Genomic DNA, 19,369 nt, shown 5'->3' on the forward strand with positions numbered 1-19,369 from the left:
TACCTGAAAGAACCACCTCCAGGGTCATTCAGCTTGTTTTTCTGATTTGCAGAGACCTGAACACCAAAGCCCCCAGGACTTTTGCTGGCTTGTATTGTTGGTGCCTTCCCTACTGTGCCTGAAAAACACCAAGCGATGTTATTATGAGCTGTCTTAGACAATTTACATCAAAGAACCTTCTGTCCAGGAACTAAATTTAACTGTCTGTAAATTGCAAACAAAGGAAGTTATTATTTTTAAAGATTACACTGCTGAAGAAGAACAACTTTAGACAAAATTTGTATTAACATTACAGTATGTCCTATATTTACAGAATACTGAAGATTCTCCATACATGAAAACCGTTGGTCAATGTTGGTTACAATACACACAAAGGTTATGTGTTTCAATTGCCAGTAAACCATTTTTCTTTATATTCTGCACAACATATAGAAACATAATTTCAAATGTTCTTAATATAGATGTGTTAAGTCAGCCACTCCAGCTATTAACTACACCTTTTACATTTTCTTACAGTCATTTTTGATGTGTTGCTGAGTTCAAAATGTTACTTTAAGTATTTTTAGATATTTATACTGTATGTAAAAGACCCCATACCATTTTAAAATTTGACATACCCTCCCTCGTAAAGGTTTTCTTTTACTTTCTTATTTTGAAAATGCTTTTTTGTAAGTAATACACATCTGTTTCTAGACTTTATAAGTCTCTGTATACAAAAAATGGCATTTCGAACTGAGCCAAATTGTGGTGTACATTCAGCTTGTTGTGCAACCAAATTAAGAAAAAAAGATATTAATTCCTGACATTTGGAAAATCTAATAAAAAATAATTATAAGCTTATGTTGCTAATTGGTAAACCAATGAACATAATTATTAACTGTCATTAGAAAACATCGAAACATTATGTGACTCAAAAAGTACTGATAAATGAAAAAGACTTACTGTGTCTTCCTTTAATATTTAAGATTTTAAGACATGCTTAGCTCAGTTATATTTTGTCCATTTCTTTTAACCCTACTTGTATGTTGGCATGTGAAAGTAATTAAGTCATGTGTTTACTTGACTTAAAGAGATTTTACTTTTTTTTTGGGGGGGGGGGGGGGCAGGGGGATATATCATTCAATTGTATTGAGTTACAAACTATAGTATTTAAGACTGAGAAGTACATGAAAGTTCTTCCTGCACATCTGTGGATCAATTACCTAAAAATGGCATGGTATGAACCTTAGCAGAAATAAGCTATTCTTTTCTATGAATTCTGAAAACCACAGAAATTCTGAAATCACATCTATCACAATAAAGCCTTTAAAACACTTAGCTGAAACAGAAGCACTAGCTGTACATGAGCCCTGCATTCCTCTTTTCCTTCGCAAGTCTTCATCTAGTGTAATATATGCTCTGAGAGCAAAACTTAATTGACAGTGTTCATTCAGTTATTCAATCAAGATAAAAATATTTTTGCTTGAACCCTCAACATTAACAAATACAAAACAAGATTCATGACTTTGAGTTCTAAGTCTGGGGAATAAAACTACTTTGTCATCAGAAAATTCAAGGTCTGTGAGATGTCACAGATAGCATCATTTCACAGCCTGGTCCATTTATCTATTTCAGATTAGCTGATTGAAAGGTTTTTACTAAGTGAATTGAAAGGAAAGAAATTATAAAATAATAAAAACGAGCAATCTCTGCTTTCAGCGGCGAGTTTTGAGGAAATTGAAATGTGTTAGCCTTGAAAATTATTGCAATGGCTGAAGTAAGGGAACAGCAGTACTTCTCCAGAATAAACACTATATTCCTTTGCAGCTAATATCAGCATTTTCTTTTCCTCAGATAACTTTTGACCCCAAAAATTAAGGAAAACGTACAACAAGAGAGCAGTTAACTTGTTGGTTGGAGGAAAACTGTATGTCTACTTTGGAAATTTAAAAAGTGTCTCACTTTCTTTCATCCTATTACATAACTCTATTCAAATGGATCTGACAAAACTAATATAAGTTTGGGGGTGACACGCAAGTCTTACAGTTTAAATCACAACCATGTGTGATTAAGGAGTTAAATAAAAATTTTGGCTCAACTAACAATTTACACTATGGCATATGGAAAATTAAAATCACCTGTGGGTCTAGATTTTTCTCAAGATTGGTAATGACGTACAGAGTCTATCAACACTGTATCCTTGCTTCAAATTTCAAGTAGCATGATTCTGAGAAATAAACCTACATTCTGGAGCTCCTAAGTTCCTAGTTCTGTCTTTGCATAGGTTAAATAGCTGCAATGAACACTACGGCTAATTATTTTACTCTTTGGCTCCATTCCTCCATCTGAAAGATTCAATTCACAGATATTTTGTACTGATAACTGTTTTGATAAAAGAGTGTGACTTTTTCCTTAAATAATTATAATGTTACTTCCCCGGGTGTGGATGCCATTTACTAATACAAAGTTATTAAGAGTCTGCCATCTACCTATACTATAGTTTTGAAAGCATTACAGTTTCACATGGATGCATTAATATTAATGTAAAATGCAGCACTCTGTGGAAGTCAGATCAATTCTGACATAACCATCCTTGAAAAATCACACTCCACAAAATTTTACTGCTGTAATTTTCTATTCAGTGTTCTATTCCAGTATCTTACCTTTTTCTATGGGAATCGTTAAATCAGCATAAAACACAATTATACTGGTGTTTACATTAGAAAATTTTAACAATACATCACAATCAAAATGTACAGTTATCTGGCAGTATGCCATAGGCATTTCTTAGAGCTGTGAACACACAGGCAGATTTTTCCCCAGACATGGGCAGAATATATAGTCTTCACAATGGGATATTTTCTTAAATTTCCATTCTGAATGCTTTGTATGTGTAACTAAAACAAGGTAGTGGCAGGCTTAAAAACAAGCTTGTAAATAGGAATAACCTCACTTGAAAGCACAGCTTCGCATGAATTGGCCTTTGTGAGTTTTTGTCTTCCTTAACCCAACCTGCCAGTTAAGTTGTATTTCACTGGCCAGTCAATGGCTACCATGAATAAATTTGTGACCTGAATTCACTGTTTGTGGTGATGTTGATACTATGCAAATTTTTCACATACTGCTCTCATTCACAACTTAAGAGATAGTATACTAAGAACAGAAATTAAATCAATCTTCACTCTCAGACATTAGTCAGAAGTGAAAGTCTGCACTCTAAGACACTGAATACTCTTCCTGTTAATAAACTCAGGACACGAGTGTCAGTGCTATCAAGTAAATACCTTTTATGACAAGTAAATACATATCTTTCTAACCTGGAAAAAAAGCCTACAAAAGGAATACACTGACAGCTTGGTCTCCTTGTCCATTCAGCCTTTGGATTCCCTGAAGTGAACTGAACAAGAAATCAACTGCTACTGTGTGTTTTTTTGTTTTGTTTTGTTTGTTTTTTAATGCTTCCTTTTCCCAAGACAAATGAGAAAAATGAAACAAGTCTAAACAGGCAGCAATAGCTTCCATGTGCACTTTTGATTTCTGATTCAGTACCCCAAGATGATAAACTCTGTATTCCATTACAAATCCTCAATCATCTAAATCCCCAAATCCAAAACGATACTCTTCCATGTAATTATACACCAAAGCTAAAAGGACTAGTGGTAGAAAGGAACAAAAAGATATTTATTAACAAAAGAAGGGTTCAAAAACCATCTTTAAAAGTGGGATGCATCAGCCAGACATCCACCCACCTGTGTACAAACCCGTGAGAAAGTTGTGTATACCACCAGACCTCTTTCTCCCCTGGCATGTCAGGTTGCTGCAAACTGTCTCTGACCTCACCAAACAGTAAGCATACTGGCAGAAAAAAGCATGTGAGTTGACAAATTTCTCCAACTCCTATCTTTATCTCTGGAGCTATAATGTTCTGTTTGAAGAGCAAGAGTTAAAGTAGGATGATTAAATTCAGGAATTCTAGAAGCTTCAGGAAAAACAAAGCATTTCTTTCTTGGCCCAAAGCTACAGTGTGCAATACTAAAAGTCAAGTTCCTTACAGCTGAGTAAGGAACTAAGCACGTGCAGGTTGAGTTCTAAGTTAACTTCAAAACAGTTAACTGCGTAGGTCTGAAATGTTCAAACTGCACAGTGAAAACATGCGCTCCTCAGCCAGTATGAAGTAAAAAAAAAAAAAAAAGTGTCAAGCCTGCTAATGTCAGCACTGCAAGTTTTTCCCATGCTACCAGTTCATAATTACAATGAAATTCATACACAGGTAACAATCTCACTAAAACATTTAAACCCATACCTTGTGGTCTAATGGTCTGAGTTATTACCACTGGCATCCTAATCTGGGTAGTCTGGCAAGCAGGGTTTCGTTTCACAGTTTGAGCAGATGTTGACTGGATAATCTGCTATTATTAAAAAAAGTATACTTATATTATACTCTTTATACACAAACACACACAACGTAAACATACTAACACCTGCAGTTACTAATATAAGCATATGGATCTCTACAAGCACAACCAGCTAGTGACAAAAGTCATATTCATGTAATGCATGTGGTTGTGTGTGTGTGTATATATACATATTTTGCTGTTATGTTAAAAAAGATAAAATAATATTTGACACAAATGTTGTACGTCACAACCTTCATAAAAAATGTGAGGTAAACATCAAAGTTCAGACTTTTGTCTTCACAAACTTTACTAGCAAGAAAAGTATTTGCAGAAGAAAACTGCAATAATTTTATTGGTATACATCTACAGCAGTTAGGTCTCTCACTATAAACCTACGCTTTTTAAAGAAAATACATACTAAAAGTAAAATCCAAAATATTATGTTCCAAAGTCAGATGTACACAAGAAGGGAAAGTAATGTTTTGGGATTATTAATTATCTTTTAAATGTTAACTGGATATTCTCGTGGGTTTGTTTACTGAAATTCTGAGGTTCTTACCCAAAACAGAAACTGGGTCAGGAACTTAGAATTCGGCTCACATATAAATTAAAACAAAAAATAAAATAATAACAATAAAAAAAAAACACTGCAAGGGTCATTTCTAAGGATAGCTAAAAGAAATCAGGGACAAGGTATACATAGACATAGGGAACAGAAGATTCAATGACACACATGGATGCTGCAGAATGGGAAAAAAAATCCATAAACTTTGAAAACAAAACACAGGCAGATAGCTGCAAATAAATTACAACCACAAAAACCCTGGAAGTCATGTTCTCTTCACAGTCACAACTATGTTAGTTCCATAGCACAATACATCCAATTTCTGAATTACAAGTCGCTGTCTTGCACCATTATTACCTCCAAGAAGACAGTATGCAATGTCATGTACCACTACATGAAGTGAACAGGAAAAAATGCATCTTTATTTAGCATCTCCAGATGTTACTCTTACAAAGTATATGCAAATATAGCATTTAGCTGAATGAAAGGCTAAATCTCTGACTTCAAAGTATGCTATGGAGAAAAGGAAAAATATATACATATATACACACAGATATGCATACATATATACACACATATTTTCAAATGAGATGTAAAAGTAGAGAATAAAATGAGCTGGGGACAGACAGGCAAGTGTTCCATGAACAGGAACCAGGGCTGCCAAATCAGAAGGAGAAAACTACAAACAGGAGAGGAGAGTAGTGAGGGAACAAGAATTTTAATATAATCTGGAGGAAAAAACAAATAGGGACATTTTCAATTAAGGAAATTGCATTCTGTACAACCTAAAATATTAAAAGCTGTGAGATCATAATAAACCTGTGGATGTAGAAGTATTAAGAATTTCTAGCTTGCAGAAAGAGAAAAGGGGAAAAAAAAAACAGATTAAAGATTCAGTTTCAACTGTAGACACTGAAAGAAAAGTGAGTATTTGGAGTATAGAAATGGAGCAAGTAGACATAAACGTACTAGGTCAAGACAGGCAGTGAGTAAATAGCAGCACGCAGAATAAAGGAGCTACCAAGTTTCAAACTAGAGAAAAATATAGGCAATAAGTGTAAAAGAGGGAAAAAGTTTAATTAGACTCCATTTTCAGGCACAAAAATTTCCACATACAAATATATTTTCATAAGGAGACATAACAGCCCAGAAGTAAAAAATTGGTATTTTATAGAAAAGAAGAATGTCACCACTTCTACAGTGATTTATTTTATTAGATGAGTCTTCAGAGAATAGTGAAGGAAAGCAGCCATACCTTAATTGGCCAAAAGTCAGGCCAAAAAGGAAATGTGTGTGACCTGTGGATAGAAGTATCATCTACTATTACAATCATCTGTTACTAAATTCTCTGTGAAGCAAGCAACTTCTAGAATTCAGGATCAAATTCTGTTTCATTTGATTAATATTTTCACACAAATACTCTACAAAGTGGGTCAATTAACACTATTAAAGATAGGCTAGTATTTAATATTTAAGATTATGTAAATAATGACATTATCTTTACTATTAAAAAAAATTGATGAATGTATTTTGAATGCATTAACAAGTACTATCCTAGGATCTCAGCATACACAGAAGTGCTGAAAGAATAGAAAATGACTGAGATATAAACTTTTCCATGGGGTACAGATCAAACTCCACATCTTCAGTTCTATAGTGAACCTAGTCAGCAGCAACACATTCTCTAAAAGGAAAAACTGCACTTGAACTCAGAGCTTAGATTTCAGCTTCCATATGGTTTTATGGTATATTTCAACGCAGATGTGATCTTCAAATCTGACAGCAGTTAAGGAACAAACATTACCAATTTGTTTTTGAAACAGAATGTGCAACTTTCTTTCCAAAGATAAACAAAGAACATAGTAAAAACTGATGAATCAGAGATAGATTACATTGCGTGAAAATTCATAAACAATCTAAACCAGTCTTCATCAATTACACTAATTTAAATTGTTCTAATCCTCTTGCCTATTTTCCCCACAGCATAAACATTATTGTTTCATCCAGAATTTGGTCTGGAAAATGTAAGTAATGAACAGGGTGCTGGCATAATAATCTAGGAGATGATTTACTTCACCAATTTTACATTTCTCATAGCCTAAAAATATGAACATACCACATCTGACATTACCCATTCATGTGCTGAATCAGTTCACAAGCACCAACATCTTAAACTAGACTGATACAGAAAATAGAGAAGTGGGTGTTTTTAGTAAACTGAGGTTATCAGAGATGTTACTTCATGTTTAGCAGAAGGGGAGCTCTTACTGCTGTCTCCAACTACCTAGTGGGAAGATGTACAGAAGACAGATCAAGACTCTTTTGGTTAGAATAAAGGCCAAGAAAGAAATGAGTCAAAGCGCATAAAATGAATTTAAGTAGAAAGATGGCAACTTCTGTTTCCCTTCTATCTACATGAGAGATACCAAAAAAATGAATGCAAACCATTAAAGAGAAAATTCCTTTGTGACAATCAGATTACAGCTCACAATTAAGAGTTTCAAGGAAAGGAATTCTGCAGATTTCAACAATCCAGGTGCTTCTTTGCAGATGCATAGGATCACAATGACCTGCAGCCTGTATCTTGACTGGAAATGCAAAATTAATCTCATCTGATTCACACAAAACAACACTTTGCAACAGAAGCATCTGATCCAAAAGCATAAGCATACAATATAGCAATAAAAACTAACAACAAAAGAAACAGAAGCTTCTGCAAAGAATTGAACACAAATTTCAAAAATAAGTTTTATTTTTGAGCATTTTTTCTCTTGATTAATTAAAAAAAAACAAAACAAAACACTGTGGAAGGAAGAAACAAGTAAGCTACTTGTTCAAAATGCAGAATGGCTATGGACTGATATGACATCCATCTTCACTCATGAGTAAACACTTGCTAACTCACTTGTGGCTATGCCACTTGTGATTTATCAGTCTCCGCGCTCCTGAAGATAAATGTCATATCAAACCTCAGCTATCATGTAATCTGGCAGCATTAACTTAGAATGTTCATGCTTTCATGGGCCTAGAATTCATACTTACCATTACTGAACATGCTGTAATAGTAAAAGAATTTTTCAACATGCCTCAAAATTTACGTACACAATTACTGTTTTCCTCCCAGACAAATAAAGAAAAAAAAATTTACTTTTTGAAGGAGCATATAATTTTTAATGTTAAGATGACAGTGTTGCTCTATTGAATTTTCAAATAAGCGATGAAGTAAATAAAAATAAAAGCCATTGGAACACTTGTCCCACCTGCCCCCCAGTGTAGGAGGGCTGTTCTGAAAGTAATGTTGGCCCATGATGGCAGAGGTGGATGCTGGTGTGGCAGTAGTTGATGAGCCTTTCCGCCAATATTGAATTTCTCCATGCAGAAAAAAATGTCATCCACCAACACTCATTGACATTTGTTGAACATTTATGGAGCCCAAACAGAGGATGTGAGCACAGTGTGGTGGTGGGTGGTGCATTTCAGTAGTGGCAACAGTGACAGGGAGTCACCTCCACTGGTGCAGATTTTTAAAAGCACAGCATGCAGGCTCTTGATCACTGCTGGTGAAAAACACATAGCTGATGATGGTGACAACAGCAAAAAAAAAATAGTGTAGATGAGAATTTGCTATAACATTGTTACTGTGCTCTTTGTATCTGTTACAGTTTCCATGGAAATAAATAGCAGCCATTACTTTCAGAGTAACCTACTAAAAAGTCACTGAACTGTATTTCAAGCAGGCATACAACTTTCCAACTATAGGTTTTGTTCCTACTGAAAGATCACACATTTTTATATAAATTTTCTTGTACACCAAATTCAAAACCTGCAGCTAGTTATTTATTAGTTCATTAATATAAACCACTTCTATCCAAATAGACATCTTCTACTCTTCCATTTCTAAGATGCCTTGTATACAAGACAAGAACAAAATCATTTCTTGTGAGCACTGAGAAGTGTATGAATTACATTCCTTTAGAACCAGAACTGATGACAGGAAGGCTTCAGCAGCGAAAACAAAGCACAGCATCCCCACATAACAGGATACTTATTCTGCCACTGTATTTTATTTGCATATTCAGTTGCTCTATCCTACCTTCTTAGAAGACTCCAACTAGACCTGCACAGTCTTTATGTTACTTTACATAATTAGATTATGTAACTAAATTTGTTTTAATTAAGACGAATCACTTCAAATTTCTTTGTTTTTTTAATCATATAAATTTAGTGAGCGACTTCAACCTCCAGAATCCTTCTTATAACATAGTAACAACACAACATGTAAGGTGCAAATCAATCTCCATTATTCAATCTATTTACAGCTTAAACACTTAAATAAAAATAATCTCTATCATTCACAGAAATCACAAAAACAGAATAGATAGGCAACATCTGCATATATCAGCATATAAAGAGCTTTTGCCTACTAAGGATGACAATTTAGACAAACTTTGAACATTGCACTTAGAACAATTAGAAAAATTGATTGCTAGCTTATCTCATTAGTGCCTCATCAATAAAATATTAGCCCAAGACTTATCCACATTTCCCCAGCCAGTACTAGCTACCATTTCTAATAGAATTATCTATCTCTTATACAACACTGATTTGTCATAGTTTTAGAAAAGGATGCTCACCTTGCAAAATAGAAAAATATAATCCCCTCACTCATCTGTGTCAGCACTATAGATTTTAATGATTAAGTCTCTTTTTGTGCAACCTACATTGCAAGCTGAGCAGTATACAGAGAAGTCTCTAGTTGTGAGAAACCACAGTATATCCGGGAGAAGTATCACCACATGAGAAGAGCCACAAGCCACGTGAACTAGCACTACGGACAGAACTTATATACAACAGGAAGCGAAGATGACTATGATTGAACATCTCAGCATCTTACACAGTACCAGGTTCACTATACGTATAACAAATCAGGACAGTAACAGCTCACACATCTTAGCCACATTGCTGAGTTGTACAGTGTAAGACAAAGAGCATGTCTAACTTCTATTTAAATTATCAGCAGAGATGCTTCGTTAGTAATGAATAACAACATGTGAAGACAATGCAGCTTTACCTTCAAATGTCTCAATTCTGCTGGAATACATTCTTATACAATTCATATTGTTTTTCTGGAAATAATAAAATTCTGCTTTGCCATCAATTTAACGTTCTTTGTTTTACTACCAGCAGAATCATAAAAACAAATCAGAATAACTTCTGAATAAGCTTACCAAAAATGCTAAGAGATGGAGTATCTTGATCACTACTGAATGCAGAAGGGCAGTTTTTCACTGACTAAAAAATAACAGCATTTACCTAAGGTAATGCTTTTAAACAACTCCATTCTGACTAATGTAATTCAAAACTGTAAGATGAGTTGCTCTGAAAGACTCAATATATGCAACGATAAAGATTAATATTGTGTCTTTCCAAAAGTGCCATGGACTATCTCCTAACACTGACCCCTTTGTAAAACAGAAAAGTAAAAAAAAAAATGAACAGCTAACAGATTATCCATTTTTTTAAGATGAAAGTGGATACTGTAAACTGGCTGGTTTGAGAGGATCTATATTCCAAAACAGGCTTGCCCTTCTGCAGCTGGACAGTTTGCATAGCCAGCTGGAACTCTCTCCAGTGAGCTTCAGGCTTGGAGAGTCTGGAGCTCAGCCAGTTTCCTTCATCAGTGCTGGCTGCCCTCCGGCAAGCCAGCTGTAATCTTCCTCTTCCGGAAAAGTCCCAGGCAAGATTGCCAGGAGCTCTTTGCTGTGCTCTGATTTTGGGGAGCACTAAGAAGTGTGAAGAGTGTTATCACTACAAAAAAAGTCAATACTTACAAACAATTACTAGCGTGATATGAGATGATGTTGGGTTGTCTGCTTGGCACATGAGCCGATGGCTATTGTGGAATATAGCATTTTTTATTCAGTATCTCTTATTATCTGATGCTGCTTTTGTCTGTACAGAACTAATCTGAGGGACATTAAAAAGTGTTTGGTTAATGTAATGTTTGGTTCTATTAATCGGTTTTGTTACTGATAAATTAAAACAAATACAGAAACCCAATTTTACAATAAAGCTGAAGAATTTTCATTTCTTATGCATTCATTCTCCATTAAATATTTTCTAGAAATATTAAGCATAATTTTGCTCCACAGTTTGCCACCTTATGAAAATTGAAATGCTATCTCACATACCTAGTAAGATTAAAATTTATTCCTAGAATTATCAGCTCCTCGTAGACTGAAAATTTTCTTTGCCCATTAGACTCATTTCCTCAATGCAGTTGTCAATTCCCTCACGTTGCATATGTACGTTGAATGACAAAGCAACTCTTCACACTGTTAGTCTCTACTCCCATTAATGTCACAATTGCTTGTTTTGTGTACCCACAGGCACACTGGAGAGGGAGAATGTATGTGAATGTTAAGATCTGTCTTACATGAATTTGGATTTATTCTATTCAGAAGATATTTCAGAAGAGCTATAATCATAAAAAATCTCCATGAACTTTTCTTTGTTCGACATCAGTGTTTCTCACAAATGGAAAGTAGCCTGCCTAGCAGTCACAGGAGTGTTCAGAGTGAGTTGCAAAACACTGGAAAAGGTAGTGCTAGCTGGCAGTGGCTTTGCCCTAGGATTGTGACATGAGAGTAGACTAGATGTACTGGCCACAAGCATTTATACCTGTAAGGAACCTGCTAGCTGCTGTCAGAAATTTGCTTTCTGCAGGTCAGAGAGTAATTTGTACACCCACTGCCTGTAATCAAAACCAATTCCTTTTCTCCTACCTTGAAGAATGAATGCTATTGTCAATTCATTCTTACAGAATGTAGACAAGCAGGACCTAAAGAAGTCTAAGGAACACTTTTCTAAATTATAAAACAGTCCAGAAAAGGTGGAGAGAAAACACCTCAGAAAAAAAATTCAGATGGCTGGATGGAAAGCAGTCAAGTTAAGGCGCAAAACATCCACATCTGTGCATTACAAAAGCTGAAGCAGGGTGTCTAAAAACCAAATCAGATGTTCTTACACCTTAAAACTATGCTCACAGTAAGCTGGTAAAATTGTATTAATTTCATTTTAAATTCAGTAATTTAACTGTCAGAAGGTTCAAAAGACCACATTTTCAAACTGTGTTTGAAAAACTGCCACTTTTAAATTAAAAATAATGAACATTCTCCCTCCACACCTCCTGAAACCTATTTCCTTTACAGAGCCTATAAATTCAAGGATAGAAGGTGTTACAACATCATACCTGCATTTCTGAATCTAGATAATATGCATTGTTCCAGCTTGACACACTTTCTGGAACTTGCTCATTTAATTTTGAAACTTAAATCAAGTACTTTGCTCACCTATACATAGAAACTACAGACCAAAATTCTCACATCTTTGTTTAGAAGGATGACAATGCCTGTAAGAACTCAGTATCTTGGTAAAAACTCCAATCATGTTTTAATTACAAGTGTACACACCCTCACAAGATCTTATGCAGCAATAAGACAAACTCATCATCCACTCAGTAACTGAATATGCTGTTGCCCTATTGGTAATACTTCTGCAATTAGTGAGTCTTATCATGTAACATTCCAGTCTGCACAGTAAGTTTCAGTAAAAAAAAAAAAAGTACAGAAAACAAAACATACTGATATAAAATTTTATAACTACATAGTTATATAGATAGTTTAAAATGAGCTAGTGAATTTTAATGTACTAAAGGAAGCAAAGAAACATACCTAAAAATTATACTCTAGCCTATAAGTCTTGTTAAGTTTTCAGTTCTAAATCTGTAATTAATTCAAATTCCACTATAATCACCTAACATCCATATTTCAGAAAAAAAGGCCAAGAACATAGGCTTTTCTTAAATTTAAGACATGTTAATAATATAACCTAAATTAATGGTTCAGCATGCATATAAACAACTGTAACATGAACTGCTACTGCACATTGTAGATTATTATATAAAAACTATTTCCCAAACAAATTGAAATAAAAACAACATTAAAAACTGCTATTTAGTCTGTATATTACAGTACCTACCAGTTGAGAACTCTGATTTGACTGTACCACCTTAACCTGAGGAGGCTGCACTGTATTTGATACAGAGACTGTGCAAATGTTGTTTGGTTGCCTTATTCCTATTGTCTGCGTTGTGACAATGGAGGAAATACTTCCAGAGGCAGATTGAGGTATAACTTGTGATAGCTTGGTTTGTTGAAGCAACTGCTGAGACGGCTGTCCTTGCAAAACTGAATGTTGACTATTCAGTAAAGATTGTCTCAATGCAGGTAGACTTTTCTAAAAACAGAAAAAAAGTTTATGAAATACCAAATTTACCAGGTTGCCTAAAATAAATTCTCCTGAAATTTGCTGTAAACCTATAAAAGATTACATCTTTCTTTTCAATTGTACAATCTACTTTTTCATGAAAAAGAAGTAATACTGAACACAGAGAAAGCTCAGTTTATAATTTCAGTAAGATTTCAATTTGTATTTAGTAACTGCAGACTCTGATATGCCTCAATTCCACCAACATGGTAAACTATAACCCTCCTCCCCAAGTCAAGACCATCTAGAACTTGCAGCTTAGCTCTTTGGAAGGGCAAAAAATTGAGAGAAAAGACACAACTGTAGCAGCAACCTACTTAATGCTAGAAGTAGGCTGCACCAATTTACTTCTCCTGACATGCCTCCAATACCTAGAACAAGATGATTTAACTGTTGATGCCCTACAGCAATAGTTGTTTACTGTATTACTACTGATCTAATGTATTCTGACTGCATTAGAAAAGTGTACTATTGTATGCTTCATGTTCAGACCAGTTCAACCAAAAAACACAGTTCCAAAAGGCTACACCGTACCTTCATGAATAAACTTCTTACTTTAAGTGGTAGAAGTGTTCTTTTGAAGTGCTATCCCTCAGGCAGCTGTAGAACACAAGTGTTTAACTCAAGCTATAGCCCTTTCTAAAATTCTAATATTTATTTAAAATTTAATGTCTGTTGCCAAGAAAGGACTTCAAAGAAAAGAAACAGTTAAAATTTGTGTTCAAGCTGAAATGGCTGTAGCGTAAGAGCAGGAAAAAGAAAAGAGTTAATGATAACTTGAAAAAAACAAAAGCAAGGGGAGAGAGTTCTGACGAAAAGATGAACAGAGAAAAAAAAGAGGGAATCTTCCCTAAACTGAGAATTTTTGGATGAGAAGAAAAATGTTTTCAAAACAATAGCTGTGGCTTTGTTAGAGCATAATTACGTTTGTACGTGTCTAATCTTGCATATGGAAGCTATTTTAGGTAATGCAAGGAAAAAAAAAAGTTAAATTTACCCCTACATTTACTACTGCAGGATCAATAAATCTGTTTTGAATCACATTAGAATTTCTGTATGAAAAGTTGCAGATTACAGGCAGAATCAACTTATCAGTTATTTCCATAGCATTATCCAGGTCAGTTTTTCACCATTGCAATTACACATGAATTGAAAGTTCTTAACATCTCAAACATAGATTACAATAAATAATATGGAGAAAGTCTAATTATTTGAAGCATTCTATAGACCTTGTAACTCTTCCAGTGGACATGGTGTACTTTACAGAAATGGACTACACAGAAAGCTTAATGCAAAGAAACACTACAGAATAAACAACGTATAATTTCCAAACAAAGCAGTAACAACTTTTATAAACAAATCTAATTTCTAATCTAATAATCTAAAAATCTAATTGTTGTAGTTCAAGGCTACTCAAGCAGTAAGCTCCAGATCAGCTCTGGAGCACACATAAATTTTGCTTAAACCTAAACCAAGGTCTCAAACAGGAGATCTCCCTCCTGTATGAAATCCCATTTTCTTACCATTCTCTTAGCCTGCTGGGTGCAGCTAACTGGACTACATAGCCAAGGCTCCCAGTCAGGAAGGGAATAAGCAGCACCTGGCTGGCCTGACAGTGGTGAGTATTGCATAAGTTTCAGCTGAGCAGATTTCAGGAGAAATCCTCACCACAAAGAAAATATTGAGTACTCCTCCTTTAGACAGGTGAAATTAATTCCACTTAAAAAAACATTCTCTAAAACTCAAAGTACTAACATTTACACTGAAATAAATTTATCTAAACAATATTCACATTACCTTAAGGAAAGGTACAAGATATGGCTGAGGAGATGATTTGAGTTCTGATTGAAGGCGGCCTGTAAATTCTTCTGGATCAATCTTTGCATCCTTGGAGGGGAAAAAAAGAAAAAAATAATAATAATTTTAAAATATATATAAAACCATCACCAATTCAGTTCTGTTGTTTGGTTGTTTTTCCGGATAATGAGAACAAGTTCATGTATGTAAAAACGTCCATACACGGTATACATGTGTGTCTACATACACACACACGCACTTACTTGATTATTTTAAAAAAATATTAATTCAAAAAGAGGTTGTTGAAGTAGACTGACAAGTGATTATAAAATTTGCCAGCTCTTATAATAAGAAAACAGCTTTACTTGACTCCAAAGACAGTTTGAAGGTCTAGTTTAAATTAGAATATAGGTACACGCTTACATAAAGCGTATGTATGAGCATATTAAAAGCACACATATGTAAAAACATTCACCTGTACATACATATATTCATAAAATATAACGTTATAAAAATATAGATTATATTATATATATATTTACTAGTTTATTAAGTAGTAAATACAGGAGAATTGTGTAATGCAGATATATTTTTCAGATACTCCCAGTACAATCACGTTGTTAGACTGACAGAGAAAAAGAAACAAACCAATACAACCTCCACTAAATAAATCTATTTCTTACATACGTGCCCCATTATTTTAAATACTCTAAGTAGCTATCTTTATCTAGTTACAGTTTCTTAGTTATCAAAACTTAAAATGAATTTTTACTGGAACTATAGAATATTACTGTCTAATTGTTCCTACTTGAAATGTTTTAAGAGTTGTTTAAACTATACAGGTTTGTGCCAATTAATTAAAAGAAATAGGTATCAACTACTTTCAAGTGCAAGTTCTTCAAAGACCTTTTAAGAAGCTCGACCATTTGTCCAACTCCAAAGTAGCACCTGTTTGCAGTGCATTTATGTCTGTTGCCCTGAAGACTACTCAAGTTAACCTTTTTTCCAAGCTCACAGGTTCTGTTCAGCTGAAACACAGCTTTTCCTCTAAAAATTAACTCACAGCTAAGGCTCCATGCAGGGGCATCTACCTGGAGAACTGCTCAGACACTGTAGCTTAGCAAAGTACTTTTCCTACAGTTCTTGAAACTCTCAATCACATTGTGCAGATTTCTACATTCATATTGTGGTTAAAACATTAATTAGATTTTTACTTTTTCAGAAAAGGTCATGGTTTGGAGGAAAACAAAATGAATCCTCACGGAAAAAAGGAAAAAAAAAATTTTTTTTCTTCTAAATTTTCCACACAGACCAAAGAATTATCTATCAAAACAAGATTACTTTTTAATCCATACTAAATATTCTGTTGTATTTCCCCTTTCAGAATATAAGAGAAAGCCTACTTTATCAGATTTTTTAAATATACTGAAGAACAGAAAATCTGCATTTTGATGCAGCCCAACTCCTTTCCTTATATTATAGCAGCAGTTTTCAGCATGTTACTCATACTTAAATGACAAGCTTAATGTAATTAACATTAGTGAAAGGTAACTAAATACTTACCAACAAATCCTGAACCAGAGCTTTCACATTGCGGGATGTTTCTGGAGAAGGTGAATTATGAGAAGCAAGTTTTATAAGAGTAGCTAAAAAGTTCTTGCATTTTTTCACATTCTCTTGCATTTCCTGCAAAAGCCAAAGAAAATAAAAATCAGACACATGCTACTTTCCAAGTATGATCACTGTACATTCCAATTACTATAGAGAAAATGATTAAATTGTTCTAATTCAAGCAGGAGATACTGCATGTACAACAGCTGTTATTTTGCTACTGCTGTTAGTTACCCGACATCATCTTCATTTCTTATTTAACTGAACATCATACTTCATTATGACTAACAGAAATCAGAGAAAGAAATACTTAATATCTTACCTTTTGATTTGATAGAAATAAGTATAAATGCAAGAACTAATGTAACAATTTGTTGGACATGCATTCTCCTTTGGAATGCACAATGTACAGCATTCCCTAAATTATCTTAATTTGTTAAATTATTGATTCAGTGTTTTTGTACAAAGCAGCTACAACAATAAAATCAAATTAAAATCATTCAAATTCTATCATATGCAATGTTTTTCAACAGCATAAGATCAAATGCTCTTATGTTTCAAGATATTTTTATATGTCGTAATTTGGTCCCAGAACTCTGAGAATCAGAAACAATACACTTCAGCTTAACCATAGATTTTCACTTATTTACAAATATATGGCAAGATGGAGAAAGTTGTTCTTCCCTTTCAGAATTTGTATTCCACTTAGTTAAAATGAGTGGAAGGGCTTCTGTTTTGTAACATAAGTGTTTCATCACAGGAATTAGGCTTGCATGGAATTTTCCACTTCTGAATAGATCCGAGAAGTTCATAAAATACTAAGAAAACCAAATGACTAATATTTTAATACTTACCTGTGATACAACTGTAGTTCCAGGTACAGGAGAGCTTGGTATGACTTGGGGCTGTGCTGGCACTTGTGCTGTTGTATGAGGTGGAAGTGGGAGCCGAGGCTGACTCTGGTTTTGTGCTGCAGTTTGAGTTTGTCCACCAGTAATTACTGCAGGCTGTTGAGACGTTGGTGTTCCCGTTGATACTGTAGTCTTGAACAAATTTTGAGCATTTGTTGTAGCTACTGACACCTATGAGTATTTTATGTTGGAAAACAGGTCATTCTTTTAAATCTTTCATCTAACCACAAAGTTCTTAGAAATCTGACAAGAAAATGTATTTCCTTTCAAATACACCTTTACTGACAAAATAAAAATGTTAACTTTATTATAACTCTAATTTTGTTACCATTTAACCACATGAAGTCAATCTCATCTAAATTTCTTTTTATTACAAAAATCAATGTACAACTAAAAATGAGTTATTACCCAGTTCTTTAAGATGATTGTTCTGATGTTACTTCTTTACCTCAACTTTTTGTAGATTTGTCCCTTGACACAAACAAGATAATTCCCAATGATCTGTTGTCATGTCATCAGGTTTACAATGCTCTATATCACAGTTGCAGCTCAGATCCAGATTACACAAATGCATCACCACAGTTTCACAACCTAATTTGAGTCCAAGGGCTGCATATGTGCTTTAGCTTTTGCAAACAGAACTGTCTCTGATGTAGCTTGGCTGTATGTAAAGATCCTGCTGCACCGTCCTCAATCTCAGAAGGCTGGAAAGTTTATCAGGCTGAACAGAGGACCACATACACACACGGTCAGTCCAGTTCAGCCACTGACATGATCTGACTAAATATGCCACCATCCCAGTGCCAAGAAGTCTCAAACTGACACACCAAATGGCACTGCAGAAACTAGAGAGCTCAGCCAGGCAGCATAGCATGCTGAGCAGAACCTATTAGAACTTCTTGATCCAATCTACCTGCAGAGTTTTGGCACAGACACAGAACAAGCTGACCCAGGCACCTGCACTGCAATGCATGGTGTACACTATGGCAGTGGTGCCCACATAGCCATAGACACCACAGCTCTCGACAGGGGACAAACCTAGTGCTACAAGTCCACCACTGAAGTACCACTAAAGAGCCCAACTGATTTTTTACTTTAAAAGAGAAAAAAAAAGTGAAAGTATACTACCCATTTTTTTTTTCTATTAGCTAGGAAACAACAAAATAAAATACAGGCTATCATCCAACACCTGCATGGAACAGACAGATGATCAATTCACTACTGATTTTTATGCTTGTGATAAAAATAAACATATTAACATTTCTCATTAAAATTCACATTAGAAAAACCAAATGATTATAAACAAAACTTCTTACTCCATCTTTTGCTTTTTATATCCTCAGTACTTACTGTGGTATGTGAAAGAATAGAGCCTCCTGGCAGAGTTGCAGCAGCTGTAGCACTAACAGGTGTTGCAGTTGACTGAACAACTTTGGCTTGCACTGGAAGTCCAAGGCGGACAGTAGATGTGGCTACAGAAGTTGGTTGCTAATAAAGGAAAAATAAGCAATTATTAATTATATGTAATATTTACATGTAATTATTCATCAACACATGAGTTTCTAATTGGCAGGAACACATATTGATTCTTTTTATATACATTTGCTTTTTCTATGAATTCTTCTGAAGGGAAATTAATACTGGGAGGAAGTTTAGACAGAAAAAAAAAAAATATTTTCAGGCCAATATACCAAACAGTCCAGCAACACCAGCTACTGAATATCTATCTTCTGTACTTGGGGGAATAAATAAATTTTAAACAACTACCTGATATCTGAGGA

General features: G+C 34.6%; 1 protein-coding gene across 1 annotated transcript in view; it reads right to left on the bottom strand.

Moving 5' to 3' along the window:
* Nucleotides 1-19,369, bottom strand: part of LOC100543167 (transcription initiation factor TFIID subunit 4-like) — a 29,143-nt gene that overhangs the window by 9,375 nt on the left and 399 nt on the right. Inside the window, exons 2-8 of the mRNA XM_031555388.1 lie at nucleotides 18,939-19,076; nucleotides 17,532-17,759; nucleotides 16,630-16,752; nucleotides 15,067-15,156; nucleotides 12,982-13,239; nucleotides 4,283-4,388; nucleotides 4-118 (exon numbers count right to left, since the gene is read on the bottom strand). Coding sequence (XP_031411248.1) covers nucleotides 4-118; nucleotides 4,283-4,388; nucleotides 12,982-13,239; nucleotides 15,067-15,156; nucleotides 16,630-16,752; nucleotides 17,532-17,759; nucleotides 18,939-19,076 — 1,058 coding nt within the window. The remainder of the gene's footprint in view (nucleotides 1-3; nucleotides 119-4,282; nucleotides 4,389-12,981; nucleotides 13,240-15,066; nucleotides 15,157-16,629; nucleotides 16,753-17,531; nucleotides 17,760-18,938; nucleotides 19,077-19,369) is intronic.

Source organism: Meleagris gallopavo, chromosome 13 (genome assembly GCF_000146605.3).
Source record: "Meleagris gallopavo isolate NT-WF06-2002-E0010 breed Aviagen turkey brand Nicholas breeding stock chromosome 13, Turkey_5.1, whole genome shotgun sequence".
NCBI classification, from domain to species: domain Eukaryota; kingdom Metazoa; phylum Chordata; class Aves; order Galliformes; family Phasianidae; genus Meleagris; species Meleagris gallopavo.